This window comes from Hetaerina americana, unplaced genomic scaffold (genome assembly GCF_022747635.1).
Source record: "Hetaerina americana unplaced genomic scaffold, ioHetAmer1.1.p SCAF_7, whole genome shotgun sequence".
In the NCBI taxonomy this organism is placed as follows: domain Eukaryota; kingdom Metazoa; phylum Arthropoda; class Insecta; order Odonata; family Calopterygidae; genus Hetaerina; species Hetaerina americana.
The window spans coordinates 30,606,699-30,630,186 of NW_027287316.1; the positions used below are offsets into that span (position 1 = coordinate 30,606,699).

Sequence of the window (23,488 nt, forward strand, 5' to 3'; positions counted from 1 at the left end):
AAGTCCTTATCAATTTCATAATTACATAATTGTCCGGAAATCACGACATGAGGAGAAAAGTTCTCCCTAAAAGAAAAGGGAATTTTTTGGGTAAGGGAAAAATAAGATATCAGCACATCACTTGCTTACATAGCGATTTAAAATAGAAGCTGCTTGTGCAATGGTTAACCGCCCATCATTTTGATAAATAAAAATGTCGATGCCAGTCACAGCATTCAATACGCAAAACTCCGGCGTAGGGCCGGAGTTTTGATTTGAAGTAATTTGAAAGAATTTCAGTTAAAAAAATTGATTTTACTTGAATCAGTTCTTGCAAGTCTTGTCCAGTTATTGCCTTTCAACATTTCATTGTGCTTTTAATAACATGTATTTAAGTTTCAACTTATTCTGAAAACAGTTCCCGTAAAAGCATTATTAAATTGATCTTATAGAATGTGGAAACCAATTTCTGGAAAGAAATGAGTCGTTATCAGTGCAAACTAAGCGAGAAAAATAATATCGATTACTAAATATATAATGTAGTATGCATGTTAGAATGATGGAATTAAATTCCTTTGTTACGATTGTATTTGTGACTTTAAGCAAAATCTGTACAGCCACTCTAGGACACTGGTTCCTTGGCAGTACTCGCTCCTGATTTTGCCACGAAACTGTCATTTATGCAGCGGTGTTCTCTAGTGACGATCTGAGAAAACAATATCCTCAAGGCTTTGATTTTATCCTAAGTTGTCTGAGGAAGGAAACTGAGCGTTATTTTCAGTTGACACATGGGAAAATTTAGTTGCAGAACTCGACGCTCATTTCCCTTGAAATTACGTCGAACTATAAGTTTCCAGGAAATTGTTTTAAACCTAGAAAATTCTTCTACTAACTTCAAAATTTGTGTAAAACTTGTGGTATGTAGCGAAACTTTCTCTTCATAATAGAGTGAATAATTGCATTTAAGGTCATGCTTAGTACACGCGTATTACTATCGATGGATCAAGGTATACGTTATAAACGCAAATTTAATCACGGAAACATTGGAACGATCAGGTACTCCTTCATTGAAATTAATGCAAGGAATATGGAAATCGATAATTCTGATTCGTCTGCTATTTCTTTTCCCTTGCCATCTGCCGTCGAAGGGTGTTTATATTTCAACACTCATGAATGCTCCACTCGGGATGTTCTTTTCCGAAGAACATGGAATAATGTGTCTTCGGGAATTCTGTGAGATCAAATTTAATGTATGCTAACTGAATCGGTTCCGTCTTCCAAGAGGAGGTTTTAATTTTCGCGATCAGTTGGAGTGATATTTTCCAGATAACAGTGACCTACTTAACCAGCAGCCGAATGGAGACAGAATGCTCTGCAATTGAGTTTTGGTTTATTTAGGCGATTTGAACTTTAGCATATTTGCCAAAATTTGAGTCAAAGAATTTAATTTACAAGTATAAACAAGCTAGAATAAGTTGTTAACCCATTTTTATTACAATAATTTATTTATTAGTTGAATTCATTGAAATATGTTTATTGTCAAGGGTAGTCTACCGTTCGAGTTAGGTTTTCCATGGATTCGCTATCTTTTTTTTGCCAAGCCTCGCCTAACATGGTAAAAAATACATTCCTTACATCTTTGATTGCATTAAACCATTCTTCTAATCCACATTCTTTCTGTATTTCTTCGTTTGAGACTTGTGCCTATACCTATTCTTTTCTAGTCTCTATCTCACCAACCAAGAATGCCTATTCTTGTCCTCCCTTTACCTCCCTTTCCCAACATTCTCCCCTCTATCACATACTTCAGAATTCCGTTGCCACCCAATGTGTCCTTCATCGAATTTTCCTTCTTTCCTTGAAATTTTCCTAATAAACTTCTCTTCTCCACCACCATGCATACAACTTTATTTTTTTATTTATGTCCATTTCACTGGTATTAACCCAGAACCTTTAAATCTATGCCTCTCTTTAATGGTTTCAAAGCTTCCAAATTGCTACCAAAATCAAGATATTATTTCCTCTTCGAAAGTATCTGTCGAAAACTGCATACAAAAATGTATAACTAATACTAACGTCGCAATATTATATCTTACCGCTACGATTCATCCACGTTCTTAATATCATCTGAAGCCAAAAAATGGGACTCACGTTAATCTCACTGTTACCTGTTTTTTTTATAAATGTGTCTGCCCGAGTTACAGAGAGAATCGTGAAAATGTACAGATATTTTATCCTTAACCCTAACTCACTTTCATATATGCTAACATGGGGTACATACAGGGTTGCACCCAAAAGTGTTGGGACTGATTTTCTCTGGCGCGAACGGAGCGGTGGAGTGGAGTCTGCCTGGCAGGGTAAGGGGGAGGGAACTCTTAGCCACAGACCAACACCAACCTCAGTCACCTGCGGGCTGTTGTTGAGTGAGGACACCGTTTTTAGTGAAGCAAGTTTTTTGTCCGCGTCGAAAAACAAAATGAATCTGAATTTAGAGCAACGTTATTCCGTAAAGTTTTGTGCAAAACTCGGGAAGACGGCTACTGAGACCCTCGATATGATCAAGCAGGCTTATGGGGACACTGCCTTAAGCCGTTCCACAGTATTTGAGTGGCACAAGTTGTTTAAAGAGGGTAGGGAGCTCGTTGAAGACGACCATCGCTCCGGACGGCCGTCGACGGCAAGAACCGACACGAATGTGGACAGAGTGAGGACACTGCTGAACACAGACCGACGCTTAACCAGTGAAGAAATTGCAGACTAGTTGGGTCTGTCTGCATCCAACGTCCAACGCATTATTTCACAGAATTTGGCCATGCGCAAGGTGTGCGCCAATATGGTGCCGAAAATTCTGAGTGTCGACCAACAGGCAACGCGTGTGCGCATTTCCGAAGAAGTGTTAGCCAATTTGCACCGAGATGAAAATTGTTTGGACAATGTGATAACTGGTGATGAAACATGGGTTTTTCAATATGACCCCGAAACGAAAAGACAATCCGCGGAATGGTACACTTCCGCGTCCCCACGTCCAAAAAAGGCTCGCATGAGCAAATCAAAAATCAAAATGATGTTGATTGTGTTTTTCGACCGTCATGGAGTGGTTCACAAGGAGTTTGTCCCACCAGGGGAGACTGTGAATGCGAACTTCTACGTGCAGGTGCTCACCCGCCTTCGAGAACGCCATGCGTCATGCGTCGAGCGTGCCATGGCGCGCTCGTCGTCAGACAGCTCCTGGCCAAATACGGCGTTGCCACGTTGCACCCGCCCTATTCTCCCGATCTAGCACCACCGGACTTCTTCTTCTTCCCCCTGATGAAAAGACAGCTCAAGGGACGACGTTTTGACTCGATAAAGGCCGTTCAAGAGGCTTCGACGAGGGTCATCAACGGCATCCCCAAAGAAAATTTCCAGCGGGCGTACTAAGTGTGTAGCAGCTCAAGGAGCATACTTTGGAGATTATTAAGTCGATGTAAGTATATTGTCAATAAAATTCTTGTAAAAAAATCAGTCCTACCACTTTTGGGTGCGACCCTGTATACCTTCGCACATTCAAGAAACTACTAAATCTAGTCGTTTACACTTGGTTCATGGCTCGAAAAAATGACACTTTATAGTAAGGAAAAACTTTTATACATTCTTTTAATTCAAAATATACATCAAAAATTGACTTTTAAATTTATTTTTCCACTCTTCATTCACCTCGTTTGATGTTTGATTTTCAGATTATCTGTAAAGCGATAAATTAGGGAGATGTTGTTTGGGATCGAGTACGCAGTAAAAAAATTCTCTGGCTAATCGTTTCCAGTTAATTGATCCTTCCGTTGCATTATAATCTATTAGACTATATTCAAATGGATTTAATGCTTCTATATGGAGTCTGGGCGTTGGGTTTGTCGCTGGCCGAGGATTTTTCGAATTGGAATTGATGGTATTGCGTGGCTGGCCAGACGTGACGCATTATGTCTGGGTCTCATAATACTTAAGGAAAAAATCCGTCTCCTTTGATTCCTACCATCTTAGCAATGCGGTACCACGGGCACAGTTTTTATACAAATTTAAGGATGGAGGGTTTTTTAGGATTGAACAAAATTATTTTTCAATCCTACTAATTTCACAATTAAACCAGTAAAAAGAAATGCGTGAATTAAAAATGCGTGGAATATGGTGAACAAAAGCGAGAGTAACCTTTGTTGAATCCATCACGAGTGATTCTCCGTTTTCAGGAAAGGTTACATTCTAACAAATGACGGTACAGCATTGTTGCCGTCTATTCTTCCTAAAGAGTTTTATGCTCACCTTCGTGTGCCATTATGGAAAGATAGGTGCCCTCGGTGAGTGAATGAAATCATTATGTTGTGTAATTAATCCAGATTGTTTTATGTAAACATTCAATATGAGGGACGAGCTTTAAAGTTAAATAGTTAGTTAAAGTTTATAAATTTTGAAGGGGGTGTATACGTCTATAATTACGCCATACCAATCTATGCATTCGTTTCCCCTCTGGACTTTATCTAACCAGAAACTACGTTTATGGGTGGTGACCTTACACTCCCCGCCACACGCTCTTGCGGCAGCTTGCGGGGTATTATGTAGATGTAGAAACTGCGGCTGCCATCCACCATCATGAATTAGATGAGCTGTAAAGCTATTTTCTCCTTATTTCAAACCCGAAGTCCATTATTTGAAGAATTATATGTATTTGGATTAAAATCCTTGTCTACCGCAAAGATAAATTTCGAAATCGAAAGTTAAGAAGCCGATATCCTACATCATTTAAATTATAATTGGTGATAATCTGGTCCACGTGGTTGTTAATCCTTTAAAAAAGTAATCACATTTGGATTGAATGTTTTCATGGAAAATATTGTAGACAAAAAATCATTGAAAAGTATTTTCGTAATTGAGTGTGTTGTGAATAAATTAATGAAGTACGTGTTGGGATATTTCCGCTCCTAATAGCCTTGAAACATGACACTCCAAGGTTTTAGATGTGACAGCTAACGAGATAAAAAGGCCAGCTTGAGATCAATAGGAAATCTCCCGTAATGGGAATATTCTCATTAATTTCACCTCAATTCAAGTCTTCCCTTTAATAAATTAGGGATTAGGCGGATGAACCTTGATAGAAATGACTAACTCTGATGGTAGTACGCATAAAAAGATGTTTGTATATTTTTTTAGGAATTTCTTTCAAAACTCACGATCGCATCATTGTTCTTAAGTGGCGAACCCTCTTACAGACAGAAGGCAGAAGGGGAGTGAATTTGGAGATCCTTATCGTTAATTAAGAGCATAAAATTATTTTTCAGGGAAAAGATCGATATTAACTCCTGACCTGCAGCTAGTTCTTGAGCTCGTCGGCATTTTCTGAACGTCAAACCTTTTGGAGATTGAACTTGAAAAGTGAAAGAGATCACAATGGTTTGGAGTAAGTAGACTGAAAAAACCGAAATCAAACAATCTCCAAATTGACTCTAAATTTTAGGAAACTTCAGTCTTCGACCAACTCCTCGTATGTGGATGCGCCAGTTCCATTTATCATACTTGCAGCTAGGAAATCCTAGGTTACCGTCTGTGAATTTTGCCGTCAATTCTCCCAAATTTCCCGATCAAAATACCTGCATGGGACTCACCTTGAGATTAGAGTTGGAACGAATTGCATAACATTAGAATGAATACTCCTTAAGAGCAAAACTTTAAGTGCATAGTTCAGACTTTAAATACGTTGAATCGTATATTTTATAAGTTACAAAGTCAACTTGCATCCCTAGATCAACGATATGTTGTGAAGTTAAAAATGTGAGCCATTGGATCAAATATTTTAGAAGTAGAAATATCCTCACACAATAACTAAATTAATGTATACTAACTCCTATCCTATCGATGTTTTGCCGACCGTGTCGATCGAAATATGGGAAATATGGCAGTTTTATGCTTTCATTTTGTAATTTTCTTAGGATGTTTCTTTTTCTATAAACTTTTCCGTCAATAGCTCGCATTTTTAATAACACTATATATCTGTAATTTTGGCTAGCAAGTTAACTTTGTAATTTATTGAAGATACGGGTCAACATAATTAAACATTTGTTTTTTTCTCGTAAGGAGTATTCTAATAGCATGAAATCCGCTCCAACACTTATTACATGGCGGGTCTCAGGAATATCTTGGAATTTTCTAAAATGCGATTGCTTTAAGAGAACTTGTTAAGTGACCTGTGGCTTTCAAAAATGGCTCCCAATCGGCACTCGTCTCAGCGCTGACAAAAGATTGCTCGAAATCCGTTGTTTTGCAGAATTTTTGTGGCGATGGAAGCATGTGTACAGAAAAACACTCCGAATGAGACAGCAGAGAAGTAAGCCAAAGAATTATGTTGATACGGGCTTGACACTTAGGCTTCACGTAAAATAATAGTTGAGATTATAGTTCCTCATGTTTCATTTGAAGCTTTTACTTTAAACTTGGGAGTCACGCAGCGTTCATGTTTGATTTTTTGGATCCTTTGTGGCACTTTAATCAACGTGAGCGGATGTGGTAACAAATTATTTTGGTTCATTTTATTAATTGTATATTTTGTGGGTATCTATGAGAATAAATTAATTAAATAAACATAATAAATAAAATAAATAAACGAGGGGAAATGGAATTGTCTACCAGCGTGCGAGAACATTTAATTTTTTAAAGCCTTTTGAGTCAAGTTTTTACTTAACACAGCATTAATTGAAATTTATATTTTCCCGCTGCGTAAACCAAATGTCAAGTTTTATTAGACATACGCTATCAAAGGAAAAAGTAAACATAGACTTGGCAAAGCAATCCACCATCTGTTCGTGGAAAAAATTAATATCAAATTTTTGCAGCGCTATTTCCAGAAGTGGGCACGCGTTGTTCCATGGCCTTTGAATTTTGAGGGATTCAGCATATACTGAACATTTTATACTATTATTTAATGCAGTGACGACGGCAGCGTTTTTCATTTAATTAATTCACTAAAATTGACTTCGATATTCTCTATATGGAATTCATTTATAATTTCGCCGAAAAATTATGTTGTCCTTGATCACATTTTTCAAGAAAACTTAAATCAACTTTATTGTCGGAATGGTATACCAGATAGGATAATTGGGGCTATATCGTCCTTCATCTAAATTTGTATTGATGGAAACTATAGAATCAAAAATAAATGTTCTTTCTTTTCGTAATGTGGCACCATGCAAGATAATGTGGTTGGTAACTTCATGCTTGTAAAGGCAGGTTAATGAAACATATAAAATCTATTTTGAAACTCCTCATGTTATGAATATTATTAGTTATCGTTTCTTTCAAATCTTCAACCTTTTTTCATTTCAATGTACGTGTATAGTGTGCTTTGTAATGATCAAACGAGTTTAATGAACTTGAAAATCACTCGTAGGCACCTCACCTTGAAGGATAGGGTAGGTAAGGACCCATAATAAATGGAGGCGGCGATCGGTTTATCTGTGACTGTAAATATTGGTCAATCAAAAACTAAATGGCTAAATTAATAATTGTCAAATGATAAACCAAACCAATGTTATCAACCGAAGTTTGGTTTCAATCGGTCAAGTTAGATATCACGTCGTACTGCGGCGTGTGAAATTCTCGTATCAGACAGGGAAGAGTTCGATGGTCATTCCTTTCCATTTGTCACGTAAAGTTTCCCAAAGAGATGTAGTACCCGAAAAAGCCTACTGCTTGAGGATACCCAGAGTGACCATGAAACTAACGCGATTCCTATGGAGAGTAACCAAACCTTCTTCCGATTGGTCTACCATGCCTCTCCACCGTTAAGCCTTGTAATTTTATTCATTTGAGCTCTCTCATTAGTAAACTCGGCCTTTGAAAGTCTTTTTTTTTACTTTATTCATTGCTGCTACTAATGAGGGCCTGTGGGAATCTAGGAGGTAGAACGTTTGCGGTCGGGTTGAAATCTGGGTGGCTTGTTGTTGAAGTTGAAATCTACGGATACCTTCCGCTTTGCCCAGTGTGTTTGGTAGTATCGGATGCCAGACCATTGAGAGACCTCAATCAGCAAAGGGAAAAGAACTCCTTCCCGCAATGGGCGTGAAGTTACCCTGATTTTTAAATTCACAATGTCGCACTACCAGGTATGAGGTGAACTATCTTACCATAATGTACCTGAGCACAAAATACGGTGGTATGAATCTTCAGTGGTGTGTTATTAAAAATTAAATCTGTCTACTTGGATCATATACTTTCCCTCGAACTCATTTACTTGCTGTCTTTTATACAGTCCCCCTTTCAAAAATACAAGAATACCGTGGGGACCCTTGTGGAATAAATTGATATACCCTATCGATTTCATACGCTCTTTCTCTGTTGCAGCATCCTGTTCGCCGACATCTGCGGCTTCACCTCCCTCTCCGACCAGTGTACTGCGGAGGAACTCGTTCGGCTGCTTAACGAACTCTTTGCCAGGTGAGTGAGTCAGCGGGCGAACCTATTGACAAGAAAAAATAAAAAGGTCTATATAATAAAAAAACGTAATCATGTTTCACTCAAATAAACGGAAAAATATAGATTTTTTTATTTTTGAAGTAGCTAATTTGGAAATAACTTTTGCCTTTGATTTCCTCATTCCACCGAAAACATCACGTTTTCACAATGTGACGTGGAAACAGTTTTTTTCTTTGTCACCATGTATATTTGCGTGGTAAACATGCTTTTAAATCAAAGTCTGAGGTTCTTTACTAAAACTTATCGCCCTAAAAAGTGCATCGGTCTCATGGGCATGGTCTTATTTAAAATTTATCAAACTGAAAAAGAGTATAAGCGTTATAAATACGAAAAATGTCTTTATTTTCACTTTACCATGTGCCATAGTGTCGAAGATCAATCTTCCCATTATGAACTGAGTAGATCCTCAAAGTAACTTCAATAGTTTGGATAATCGACTATTTACGTGGTTCACTTCCACAGGATATGATTTTTGAGCAATAACTCGAGTACAGCCTACATGCTATTCATTACATTTGTGTTAAAGCGTGAATGAGTGAGGTAATTCTGTGAAAGTACATGACAAATTTAAGTGTACGTTTTCAGTATTCTAGAGCACTGCAAAATACACATTTCTATCTGTTTCAAAACTTGCTCAAATTGTTTTTATAATGTGTAGGAGTTCATCCCCAGTAGTTTCGCCAGTCGTCGAATCAATGTTCTTTAGAGAAAATATCTGAAATTGCACAATAGATCTAATTGAGTTCATTTCCCTATGAAAACCTACAATATCATATGTCAACTGTTTGTAAAGTTTTGGTGCATGACGGATAAAGACATATATTCCGGTTGAAAATTCGAGATATTCTGCAATTCTACGGTGACATTTCATCCGATTATGAATACTCGATTATGAGATATCAGCTGCCACTAGCAGATTAGTTTTTCTGCATAAAAATGCAATAGAAATGACCAAACAGTTTTATTTACAATATCATAAATTAGAAAAAAAATTAGATTGTTCACATTCAAAGCTCAATATATTCATATTTTAGGATGATGACCAATTTTGACATTATATTTTGACTAAACAAGCATATACATAATTGCCACCTGCGCTTCGCCATTTCACGGTATTTGGGAGTGATATACGATGTGAAAAATCCAATTGCACATTCTTCCTGCAAGCAAACACTAACCCAAGGAAGCGGATAATGAGAAAGAATGATAAATTCGGCCAGTATATTTGTGTATTTAGGTATTCAGTATGTACCTAACTAATCAAGGTGTTTTCCCACGGAGATTTTTAGCATTTGAGGCCCCTGGTCTCACGATGCTGACCATAATAATATTGCAACAAAAAATCTTAATGCTCATTTTACGTCAAATAACAAACAAAACATAATTTTCATACATTGCATAAATATATTTTCATAAATGTACGTCATACTTTTACTTGAATTATTCCTTATTCGTAAAAATTCATCAGATAAAGCTCGACAATAAATAAAACAAGCAATCACGGTTAAAGTAAAAAATGAGGGAGGTTAAACGGTACCAAATGAAGAAGAAACTTGTATAAATTTGTATTTTAAAAATCATCAAGTCCTGGTCGATAGTGAATTGGCCGTACAGAGATCTAAGTTCAAAAGTGCACACGCATTAAAGGAAAACCTCTACCACTCAGGTGAAAATGGTTCGGGAGAAATCGCTGTTGCAGTTGGTAGCCAACGTGTAACCTAAACCACATAGAAGAAGAGCGTTGCAAAATACCAGTCATTAGCGCCATCAGGGCGTGAAGGTACTCTTTAATGACTGTGCAAAATTTCAATACGATCAAATTATACCTTCCATGGCCCAAATATTGCATAAAATATCGCGAGATAGACCAGTGATGCAATTTTACTGATCATCTCCTCTCTTTCACTCCAGTGTTCTCTTCCACACTGAAGCTCTCATTTCTCTCCAACTAAATTGCATATTTTCCTTGTTCCGATAATATTTACATGCCAGCATGCTTACTAATATGGTACTATATGATATATTGATAAAATCAGTGATTTATATTTACCTTACTATTAGAGCATGTGTAGGTATCCACAACTGAATTTACTTCAATTTTCAAAACCTTAGAAAGTTTGCAAATGACATTTTTTCATTATAAAAATAATTAGATTTTATTCCATGTGTTCTAGCTTAAATTTAAATTTCTTCGGAAATAAGTAGTAGTTTTTAGGTGAGGCGACGGACAGTTAAGGTCATTTTCGCCCTTCGGGAAGGATGGGAAAGGAAGGGTTGAGAGAAACCCGCCGTCGGCATTAGCCTATTCCTTACGAAAGGCGCCAAGGGGTCCACAGCGTAACGTCCCATCCGACGTACGGCGTACTCACTCAAAACGCTCTCCACAAAGCACCTCAAGTAGGGATCGGAATGCTACTGAAATAAAATCTATCTTCTCCAGAATTTGAACCCGACCTTCTCGGTGGGAAGCCAGTACATTAGCTACTGCCTCATCCCGATCCTCCTTTGGAAATAAAACCAGACAAAAATTATGATGAGTTAATGTCAAAGTCCAAACCAAAAATCGATAGATTGTTTACATCACGATATGGAAACTAAATTGATTTAATTTTTTAAACAAAAAAAAGACAAATAACGGGAATAGTTTCATTATTCTACTTGAACGTAGAGTTTTTTATAGCAAGTTTTTTGTTGAACATGATCGCAGTATCTTTAGTATGTACATATTACGGTGCAAGCCGTTACAAATGTGTTTACCAAGCTATTTTGAAAAACACCCATTAAAGGGGATATAGGATTAACAAATTCAAGGGAAAGAATTAAACAAACAAGGGGTTGGATATTTTATTATTTTTTATTCTTTCAATCATGAATAATCTGCCGCAAAGAAAGGTTTTATGCCGATTTAAAAAAAGAGGTTTTTTCCATCACCTTCTTAATGTGACCAAGTACCTACTCAATTTGTCCACGTGTGCACTTTGACAGAACTGCCAACTTCAATTTTTCATTTAAAATATTAAATTTAATTTTGACTGAATTGTAAAACAAATCCGTGCCCATTATTGCGAAAAACTGAATATGAAACCGATTTTTCTTTTGATACACGTAACCTATTTTATGCCACAGGTTCAGTCTGCGAAGAGAATTCCAGGTACGATGGTATTTTGTCAAATATTTTCTATTTGAATTAATTATAATTTTTCAAAGATATCAAATTAAAACATGGTGTAATATTTCCCTAAAAGTACTCTTGAGTAATTTAAGTCGGTAGCTGTGCTGGTGATTTCCAAAAATAAAAACTTATGGATGAATAAATCAACTGTTCCAGGGTGGAGATCCTAATTGCGTTATCCTGGGTACTCCAAGGTATTTCTTACGTTTGTTCACTCTAGTGAATTTTAAGCAAGATGTTGACTGAAAGCATTGACGGAATTGTAAATTTGATACTTTTCCCGTGGTTATGAAAGAAAAAAATTCTTAGCAATCTCGCATTTACATTTTTCCTTCACATACAATACAACGTGATGACAAAAATTGCGGCACATTTCTCGGAGATATTCAAAGTAAGGCTAATGAGGTATTCGATTCCGTTGAGAGGGTTTTATTAGATAGGGACTAGGCCAAGCAGAGTCTAGGAATGTATACTGACGGGGCATTGTAGGTCAATGGACGTCAGAATATTTCTCAGTGTATCTCCCGTGGTAGTTCCTAGGGATGATTGATATTCTGACTGGAGACATTTTAAATGAAGAATTTTTACGTTCTCCTGGAGTCAAGTTGGCAGATCAAGGAGGATAAAAAATAAAACTATATTCAATGAGTTAATTTCAAAGTAGTCATATATAAATCATGAAACTTTGAAAAAGCATTTTCAAACTCTGAATGCGACCTACATAAGGTGACGGGAAATTTGATCTCGTGAGAATGCTTTCTTTGGTGTAATCCCAATTTCGTTTGGCGTGTAGTCTCATCTTCAAAGCCTAAAAACGATTTAAAAAGCAATTTTCCGTAATAAGATAGGCTAATCTTTTATTTTGAGATTAGTGTTAAGCCGCAGAATATGCTTCTTATCTTAATCATATCAGCAAAAAATCAGCTGTAATGATATTTCAATGTGATATTTGCAATTAAATAAATCGAGTCACGATATTGTTGTAAAATGTTTCACTTACTTAAAATTGTCGAAAGATATATTTATTTTATACTCTACCACCTTAAATATTTTTATTATTTGAATTAGAGCTCAGCCCACGCGAGGGCGTCCTTTTTTTAGCGAGATTCGAACGTTCTTGATTGGGCTATATTGAAATTCACTCAAAGTGATAAAAGAAACATCGTTTACGATACAAGATCAGTCCCAAAGTAGTATGACTGATTTTTGTCCCGGATATACGGACGAACGGGCGGCGGTTTCTCTGGCTGGGATCGAGGTAGGGGAATCCTACGAAAGGCCGGTGGTAGTTGACACCCAGCCTTTGCTGAGTGCGGATCGTTCGTTTGCGAAATCTCTATAACGTGACCTCGTTACACTGCTTTATGAACCGGTTATTGGAAGAGCGCTATGTCATCAAACTCTGCGTGAAAGTGGGCAAAACCGGGAAATAAACTCATGGCATACTCAAGGCAGCTTATGGTGATGACGATCAAGAGTATATCGGGTGTTTTTGAGTGTCACACATAGTTTCGGGAGGATAGATAAAATATTAAAGACGCCGAACGTTCAGGACGCCCTTCTACCTCAAAAAGTGACGAAAATATTGCAAGAGTGAAGGTCTTGTTGGACAGGGATCGCAGATTAAGAGTTCGCATAGTTTCAAATGAACTTGGTATGCCTAAAAGTGACGTGCATCGACTTGTGACCGAAAATATGGGCATAAAAAAGGTGTGTGCGAATTTGGTGCCAATAGTGCTCTCAGGCGAACCAAAGGAAATTCGCACGCGGATCTGCCAAGAGCTTCTCGGTCATGTGAGTGGGAATCAAAATTTTTCGACTTTTCCCCACCAAACTTCTTCCTCTTTTCCCGTTACAAATCCGTAACGAAAGGACGTCACCACTGCTCGGTGGCAGCGTTACAATATGCCGTGACGAGGGAGCTTAGCAGCATTCCAGGCACCACCTTCCAGAAGGCATAGGAGGCGTGGAATACCCGCTGGCAGCGGTGTGTGGATGCATCAATTCTGGCAATACATTATTGTAATTGACTCAGTCCCTATACTTTCGGGGCAGTCCTTGGATTGTATTTAATCTTCAGGTATGAGCTGAAGTTCAGACTGCTCGATTTTTTTTACTTGTATAAAATATGTTTTAAATTCCATATGGTAAAGCAGGCATTTTTAAAGATAAGAAAAGATAATATTGTGGAGAAGCAAATCTCATTACCTTCTACTGATTTTGAAGTAAATAGGTTCAGTTATTAAATTACATCCACAAGAAAATGTTTGCTTATTTTACGTAGAAATGTCTGTCAAATTTTAACTTCGTTTGTTTTATGCTTATGCAATAAATGCTCGGTCTATTCCTTGCTTGCAACATTTTCTCGATTCAGGTGGCTTTTTTACTGTCGAAGAAAAAGCAACAAATATTGAAGATTTTAGCACTAACTGTTTGAATGGGAAGCAAAGTCGTGAAGTCATTGTTTTGACTAAGTATTAGCTTGACTAGTTTTGACTAAGTAATCAAATTAATGATTGCTAATTGGATATACTGCTTATACCTCCGTGAATATTAATAAAGATATTAATACATTTACCGATTTCGAAATTGCGCTCCAACGGAAACAATTTTAACATAATATTCAGTCTTTTTCATCATGATATATACGGATACATGCTGTGGCATAGATGTTAGAAAGTCTGCATTAAATATTTAAGCAAGAAAATCAAAAAACTCCTTTCCGAGTGAAGTGTGATTTTCAGATGCAGTAAAATGGCATTAAGACACAACAGTTTGACATTGAGTTCTGTTATTAATGCACTTAGCATCTAGTTAAAAAAATTGGTATCACATATTTAATTCAAATACATGTAATTGCGCTTGGTTTTACAGCTTCGTAAACACCCTCTATATATTAATCAATATAAAAAATTAAGTTGAAAACGTCGAGATGCGGAATTCGGAAACGGTAAATTTGGAGATGACCATAGATTTTTTTAAATTTGTTTCGTTTTTGCACCATGAGATCTTCCAGATTGTATGAATCCCTTTTGGTCATTTTGCCTTACAATTCGGATAAACGCGGGCATTCACCCTCCCCTTACCAAAATCTCTGACGCAGGGCTGCGTTCCCGTCACCAATCTTCCGACTCCATCTCTCATATCCTCGGGTTCATTATCAGACCCTGTCTCAAAACCCAAGTCACTGTCTCGCTCTTAACAAGAAACGCAAGTTTGCCCCGGTTAAGCCTGGTCTGCAGGTTCCCCGACCGCTCTAATTTTTCCAAAGAAGACCTCAATTTTGGAGCGAATTAACCGTGTGGAAGGATTGCCAGAGGATTCCCGAGACATTTGAATTTAAAAGCTTTGATTTGTCCTCGTCGTTATCAGTTTTCTATCCGAAGCGGTGTCTGCAATGCTCCCTCCCTTCCCATTCCACGATTTTTTTCCGATCTCCTTACAATTACGCTCTTTCTCCTCACTCGATTTCCCCTCCAAGTATCTCTAAAGTAGCTTTACTCTTGAGCTATCCTTTTCAATATCTAAATCCATTGTCCTATTCAACAATCCACCTTGCTGTGACTCGTTCATTTTTTTCTTCCTTTCCGTAGGTTCGTTCCAACATTCGTTTCCTCTCCTCTTCCCGTCTTTATCTGACATCCCGAGTTCCCATTTTGCCCTTTCCGCCAGATTATTATTGTGTGTCGTGGACGATATCCTGTTTTTAAGATTCTAATCCTCCGAAGTCTCGCTATTTATGCTCCATACAAGGTCACTCTTCACGCAAAGGTTTCGGGATCTTTTTTTCGTCAACTTTCTCCAATCTTAAGGTTCAAAATTTCAGTCTTTATGTTGTGAAGGTAATGTATATTCAAGAAGTATTGTTGGAAAAGTGAAATATTTTGATTGATATTATTATGACCTGCAACAAATCTAAGGTTTCCTAAAAATAGGTGAATTGCACTGATCAAACAAGTGCCTAATTTTTTCCTTTTAGTTCATAGTATCCCCCAACTAACACTTGGCCTGAATGTTGGCCCAACAGCGTGTGGAATTCGAACGTCAGGGTATGGGTAGCTGCTTTCCCTCCTCCGGCTATAGTTTCCTAGGAACGTCTGTTGGGTGAAGCCGAGGGTGCCCAGAGACGTCTCCGGGAATTGAACCATGGTCCTCCATTCAGTAGCTCAGCGCTCTACCAATTGGACTAACGCATTCCTTTTCGTAGAGTCAGCATTTATATTTTCTCTGCTGTATGTTATCACTTCCTTTTTCTTTTTCACTAATGACCTCGGCGATAGTCAGTTTGATAATGTGTCAACATGGCAATTCGTAACTAGTGTCTTTCTTTCTAATTCAATCATGAGCATGGAAGTGTTACTTGCTATCGGATTAGTTACTTCAAATGAAAACTGATACTTACTACTACTGTGTAAAAACTAATTCATTCATGGACACTTGAACCATTGAATTCAAGGAATATTATGAGACTCATTGGTTACCTGCGAGAAATGAAATACAATCAGCGAAATGTAACTTGTGTATTTGCTTTGTATGCACATTTGCGACTGAGACTTTCCGCTCCTAATACTGCGGTGAGGCGAGGATAGGGTGAATGAAATAGAACCCGGATAAGTAAAGAGATGAGAGTTTCTTACTGCACTCTAAAATCCATTAAAATACGGATTTTTTCCGCGTACTCATTTATCAGGGAACCTCTGCATCTCTCGAATATATGAGGTTACTTACACCGTCATTAGCGTAGCCATAAAAATTTTTAGGCAATGTTTAATTTACGCCTGCTACTATCCTTTACTTTGAGAAGTTAGCAGGGGATCATAATGTTATGGTGCTTTGGGAAGAGATCATCTGTGGTGATTTGCATTTTTTTCAGATTGATGGCATGCAATTAGCAAATTAGCAAGGCACTGATAAAAGTGAGGGCGAAGAAGATTGTAATATGTGAGCAGTCTTGGGGAGGTATCAAACACTTAAAAATTGCCCTACCGTAGGGGCGTGTACCTGTGGGAATTGGGTCACCAGTCTTTAGAGGCATCTGCAATTTTATTATCTACTTTCGAACGCAATTAGGTAATATTTCATTTTCAAAGGGTTAAAATATTTGTTTTTTCCTTATTGTTTTATACTGCTCCAATTTTGAAATATATGTGTAGAAAATGACTCCGTTTATAGGTTTATACGACTTATCATTTGGTCATATCTATTCGTATTTAATGTAGGATAAAAACTGTTACATTAATGTCAAGGATTTAACTCTACTATTTGTATTATCCAATAGATTTAGTCGTATGTTAAATTAGTTTTGCCTTTAAATGACTCTCATTCCAGCCTTCCATCATGGTGCAAAATCCACGAGTTTTCTGCCCACATTTCTGGTCTCTTTCGGCGAATTGCTTCACGCAAACGTCTCATAACGCCCAAATAATACTCTTTGTTTACTGTCTGGCCTTCTGGCAAAAATTCATGATGCACTACACCGTTGTAATCCATGAAAACCGTCAGCATTGCCTTCTTTTTTGACTGAAAACGACGTGGTTTTTTTGGTCTCGGCTCATTTGGTGAACGCCATTCACTTGCCTGATGTCTGGATTGCGTGTCGTACTCATAAACCCACGTCTCGTCTCCAGTAATGATCCTTTTGATGAATGTGGGATCGGATTCAGCCTCGCAAATCATGTCTTTTGCGACGTCAACACGGTCTCTTTTTTGCATGAAATTGAGGTCTTTTGGCACCAACTTTGCTGCTACACGACGGAAACCCAAATCATTAACCACAATGTCTTGGGCGGATCCATAGGCAATGTTCAAGTCCTCCGCTATTTCTCTGATGGTTAATTTGCGGTTATTGACCAACATTTCTTTTACTTTATCAATTTTTTCACCGACTTTCGATGTCGATGGTCTGCCACTGCGTTCATCATCTTCGATTGACTCACGACCACTTCTGAACCGCTCGTGCCACTGGTAAACGACCGTTTTTTTAGAGAATCGTTGCCGAAACACTTTTCCAACATTTCCAACGTCCGTGCGCCACTAAATCCGTTTTTTACGCAAAATTTAATACAAGTTCGTTGTTGCAAATTTAAATCCATTTCTGCAATTGTAAAAAATCGCCAACACACACAGAGATAGATGTACTCTTGGCTACGTAACTTTTGCAAATGTCAAGTTATGACACTAAGATTTAAAGGGAATATCAACAACAGATGTACCAATTTAACAAAAAAAACAGAACTCAAATCGGAACGATGGGAGCGCCACACGGTGGTTATTCCGGGAACTTTTTGATCAAGGTAGTATCTCCCACTGTTCTTTGAAGGACCTCATTGGTGATTCTCTCCGGCCGTTTCTTCTTATTCCTCATCGGAGAAGCCGCATTTTCAACGCCAATGTTTTTGTTGCTCGTGTCTCAGATCACCATGAAATGGTATACCCTATGAATGCAATTAGCAGTCGAATACTTAAACAAAGTTTTGCTTCGCTTTCAAACTTATGCTGCCAGCTGGTACTTTACTTGTCTTCTCATAGAATATCATCTTTGCCAAAGTCATGTTGTTTACCACATCCTTGCATGCTTACATGCATGCTCTTGCTCTTCCATCATTAATGACCCTGTTTTCTTTAGTCTTCCCACGCATCTTCCAGATTTTTCTGCCATAATTCAATGTCTTCTTCTTACATAAAGCACTATTTTGGTTTTCATTGCTTTGTTCTCAAATATTGATAGTAAAAATGTTTTTCATCTTCTCCTTGTAGGCCAGCTTTCTCTCCCGATCTTTTTAGTCGAAATCAAACGTTTATTTCAAATATCAATTTGCTACAAAATCCCATCAGCTTGTACCGGTTGTTTTTTTTCCGAGTGCACAAATTTTGTACTTTAATTTTTATTTAATTTCAATTATTCATTTTCACATTGAACCCTCAAGAATCATATAGGTGTCTAATAGACAGAGAAATCATATCAATGTCACACTAGTTTTTTGTGTGCCTCATTTCACTCTTAATTGGTGGCCGACTAATTTTAGTGAAAACTTAAGCAATACTCCTCTCACGCCATATATCACTCAATTTCTTAAAAGTTGCCGTATTTCTATTGCATACAGAAGAATGAAATTCATTCTGCAAATCGACTACAGAGGTTCAACTGGAATAAAGAATGACTCCAATCTGACGCGGCACTCAAGCTTTCTACCGATTTTCGCGTTCATCCATCATTCTCCTACTCCCACCATCGTTATCTAACCAACTCTTCGCCGAAGGGAGAAAGGCAATGACTAAAACACCCCTGTGACACCAAGGGCCCCCCGTCATGCCCCTAGAGGTTGAAATGAGTCTTAAAGTATAGACAGAAACCTGAATCCATTTCCACTTCAGGCATTAGTGTCAAATTCATTTTCAGCCCCTCCAAAGAAATATGAAAGAACCGCAACAAAAAAGTGCCAAAGTGTCAATTCACAACATTGAAAAAGATTTGCATAATCATAATAGGCTTAGGAGAAAGTGTTTTGATACGTTTTTAGAAATCATCTAGGACTAGGGTTAAGTTTTTTTTATCCTTAGTTAGTCAAGGAGGCAACATGTTTCAATTTCAAATTGAAGAAACCATTCGCCTTGACCGGAATTCGAACCTGTATCTTTAGATGTCCAGCGAGCTGCTGTAGTCATTAAGCTAGCCAGGCGCCTCCTTACACTCCGAAATTTTGGAGGTTTTGAAAGACAAAGATGCTATGATAAAATACCGTACAAACAATGTCATAGGTATTCGTAGTCGTACGTTCAACTCGATTCGGCCGGGCATTGAGGAATTAGGGCTCGAATCCTGGTCAATGCATTTTACACTTTGAAATTGTTACAGTTAAATAACATTAGCGGATGACTCAGTTAAAAGTTACTGTCGCGGCATCTCCCGTAGTTCTTTGAATTAGTTAAGGAGAATGTTTATGGAAATCACACGTGGCGGAAATAATTGGATATGCACAGATATTTTTGCTTGAAAATATTTGTTTGACTGAGTGTCCTTGTTTTACTAATTAGATACATGCATTCATACAAACATTTCATGACCGTAATATTTATTTTGTAATTGTCACCTAAACAGAACTGATCTCAGATTCGCAACACAACTCTTTCCGGAAGACTCGGATCGGAATAGGTGTCGATTTCCAGTTTAATTGCAGTTTAGTGTGTGTGTGACGCAGTAGTTACACCACATCTCAGAAGTCGGGGAATCGAGTTCACGGATAAGTTGTGCTTTACTCGTACAATGTACCTAATTGCTCGAAACATTTAAAGGGGTGAAATCACCTCAGCCATCTATATCTCTAAAAATACTCGTAACTATTCCCTGCGACGTATAGCTGAAAATATTAATTTTCACCGTTGCAGTATTAATTGAATGCAAACAATATACGGTTAAGCCATATGCAGCTTGCAAGAACATTTATAGGTATAATTGAGTCTCTGCGGTTTAAGAGGGAACTGGATGAATAGGCATGCGTATTACATTTAATCAGTGCATGAATCAGTCTGAAAAGGTATAATGAAGAATCAGAAAAGGTAGTTTCAGTTATTGGAGTAAGACAGGGTTTCGAGTTATCGCCATCTCTTCTCAGCAACATACTTGTAGAATCATACACGACGGAAACGCTAAGAGAAAAGCAGGAAGTAGAAATGAATACATCCGGAGATTTCATGTGCCACTCATCTATTCAGATTCAACCTTCAGTCAGAAGTGGATGAGTTCTCCGCAAAGATCGTCAAACTGTACAAAGATTAAAAATCTACACGTAATACCACATATGGTAATCATTCTCGTTTTATATGTAAAAGCTATCGCTTAACTTGTTTACACCGTGGCGGGAAAATTGTTTCAACTTTTATAATGCACATAATTCAGTTAATTGAATACGGATATTCTCTTATATAAGAAGTTAGTGACTCTCACGAAATTATTTTGACCATCTTATATTCCAGATATTGTTTTTTTTACTATTCTAATTCTTATTTTTAGGCATTATCTGCATAGCTCATTCATTGGGAATAATATAGCTGCTGAGAGTAAAAGTAGCTAATATAGCTAATTAGCTACTTTTAGTGGTGCTTTTAATTTTTGTTGTGAATAGCATAGCTATTTTAAATTTTTTTCCAGCTAGGTGAATTTTAAAGGACGCTCCTGCTACCGTTCATCATCTGAGTGCCTAATTGACCTACGATGAAGACTAACAACACGTCAAAAATATTTCCCACTTTTGAGTTGTGTGGTATAGATAACTTTCTCCTTGCTTTCTTTAAAATTGATGTACGGCGTCAGTTAGTAGCGTGCGATGCGATCTTAAGTTCATCCGTCTCTGACAAGGCTTGAGTTTTCCCGAGAGGATGAGATCGTTTAATTCAGACTCTAAGGAATGGAATCTTTATTCATTCTCATTGTGACGGTTCGCAGCCTGTGGGCAATCTAGTAAGAGCTCTTGATACCTGCAATGGGTTTCATAGCCAACAATACTGCCAAACTCCATACCATCAGTCGTCTAAGGTTTTCGAACTAGTAATTCCAGAACTGTTTTCATTGAGAGCGTTTTTGTAGAATTAACAATGAAATTAAATTTTTTTCTCTGCCTTACACATGGCATTTCTTTTAAAATGTATGGGACAAGAATGTTCATTAGGGAAGGCTATCTTCCGAAAAATTTAGTTGACGAAGAATAAATATTGTCAATGGAAAACTAATTTTTAATATACTTAATTCTTTTAGGTGTCCTTTTTTCATAATTTTATCATCTTTACACGAGAAAATAAACATTTATTAAATACTCAATTGTAGTTTCCACACAATATTTCTTCCATTGTGTCAGTTAAAATGGACAGACCAACTTCTTTCAAAAACGCCGAGTAGGGCATAAATTGCAGTACTTGAATCAAAATGTGTCTATGAAAACAGATTTTTCTTCATTTGATCTGCATTAATTTATTCGAAGTTCAGTTTGACGAACGGAAATAGACTTAACCCCGAACTATCCCGTACAATAAGTCGAAGGCTGCGCACATCACGTTACGACGTGATGCCCCAGAGATTATCATGGAAGGCAGGAAATACCGGAGTTGCGAATGTAAGCAACAATTTTAGAGCCCTTAAACCATGATTCAAAATTTAATGACCTCACTTGGATTCCCTCAGCAATATGTGTCGGGTTAATGCAGCGAAACGGGAAGGCAGTGTGAAAACAAGCAGAAGTGAGCATACTAACTAGGCATAATGCCCGTAAATGGAATATCGCAACAGATATCACAAAACATCGCAAAAGATAAATAGGTTTCTTTTTTTTGCAAAGAATTTATTTTTCCCTGGCATAATTTTGCCTACAGCTTTGGACCGGTTTTGAAGATATACGTGAAAACCGGTGTTTGTGGGCAAAATATCACCTTGATAAAATTAATTTCTTTGGAAGAGAAAACTATTCATTATTATTCTAACTTGTTCTAAATATATTGTAAATTGTTATCAACAGAATAATAATAAACATTTTTATGTTATGCTTCATCTTTCACTAGTAGTTTCGCAATAAGCTTCCTCGTAGCCGTAAAATTAGAGGTTTTACTTGATAGAGCATTCACGAAGCCTTCGTTTTTATATTAGTCAATTTCAATCAATTTGCCGACATTTCTGCAGCAGTCTGGGATCCGATAGGAAAAGGGAGTGAATCCCTCCCTTCGTCCTCAGTGTCTACGCTCATGGGATATTGTAAATAAATGTGTTTTTCTTTGGGAGATACGTTAACATTTCAAGATCTCTCTAAAGTAAAGGTTTTGCAATTGTTTTCTTCTCCGCTTCTTCCTCGATCAACGATCCTCCTTACTCAATCTGTTTCCTTTAACGGCGTTCTGAAAGAAAATGTGTCTGGAGTCATTGAACCGTCTCGCGATAATTTAATCATACTAAAGGAACAGGAGAACTACCTGTCATTTCATCCTCTTCATTTATCCTCCTCTGACTACGCCCTCGCGGGAAATCATCCAAATTGTTCCAGGGGGACGGTTTGGCTTGGGAGAATCCGAAACACGCGCTTTCGTCTTTTTGTCCACGCCGAAGCTCAAAATCAAACTATACTCCTCAAAGCGTATTTTAAAAGAAGAATTCACTCTTTATTGATCGCATTGATAATTGATGGCATCACTCATTAAAAGGGAAACAGCTCATCCCTCCAAAATGGCCTAACGTTTGCGTTCAGTAATATTAGTGAAATGAGTCAATCTCGCTCAAATCCAGGCTCAAAATGTCGAACCGGATGCCCCCCCATTGCGGAATGGGTCGTGGAAAAATAAATCCGATACATTTTTTGACGAGCCAATCTCGAATTCACACGCGTCGCTTCAACTTTTATTCACCGAATTCGTGTGGACGCACCGTTGCGTTCGTTTATATTTCCCCAAAACCTTCTTCATCTCCCCACGCGAAAAAGTGGCGATAAAATGTTCGTTGAAATAAACCACGAAAACGGACGTATTGATCCTTCTTATGGCATTTTCATTCGTCACATGAATATCCCTAAGGAAAATATTGTCACGCGCTGAGAAAAGGCTTTGAGAAAAACCTTCCGGGGTGATTGATGGTGAATACCAAAAGTATGGATTCTTCCGGTTGTTTTCATGAAAATCCTCGCCTTTTTTCAACATTTAAAATTTTTTTCATCATTTTCGGAGAGCATTTCCCGTTATTTTCCATTATTTTCACGGCGAAGGGAATGAAATACTATTTTTTCATTTGATGCGGACACAGATTTAAATGGTGGTACCCTATTAGCGTTTTCAAAATAATTAATTTCTCAAACTTTAATAAGGGTGTATCAG

The 23,488-nt window shown here is 37.6% G+C and overlaps 1 protein-coding gene across 1 annotated transcript in view; it reads left to right on the forward strand.

Moving 5' to 3' along the window:
- LOC139696609 (adenylate cyclase type 6-like) overlaps positions 1-23,488 on the forward strand; it is a 247,205-nt gene that overhangs the window by 171,923 nt on the left and 51,794 nt on the right. Inside the window, exon 8 of the mRNA XM_071595416.1 lies at positions 8,341-8,433. Within this exon, the coding sequence (XP_071451517.1) occupies positions 8,341-8,433 (93 nt within the window). The remainder of the gene's footprint in view (positions 1-8,340; positions 8,434-23,488) is intronic.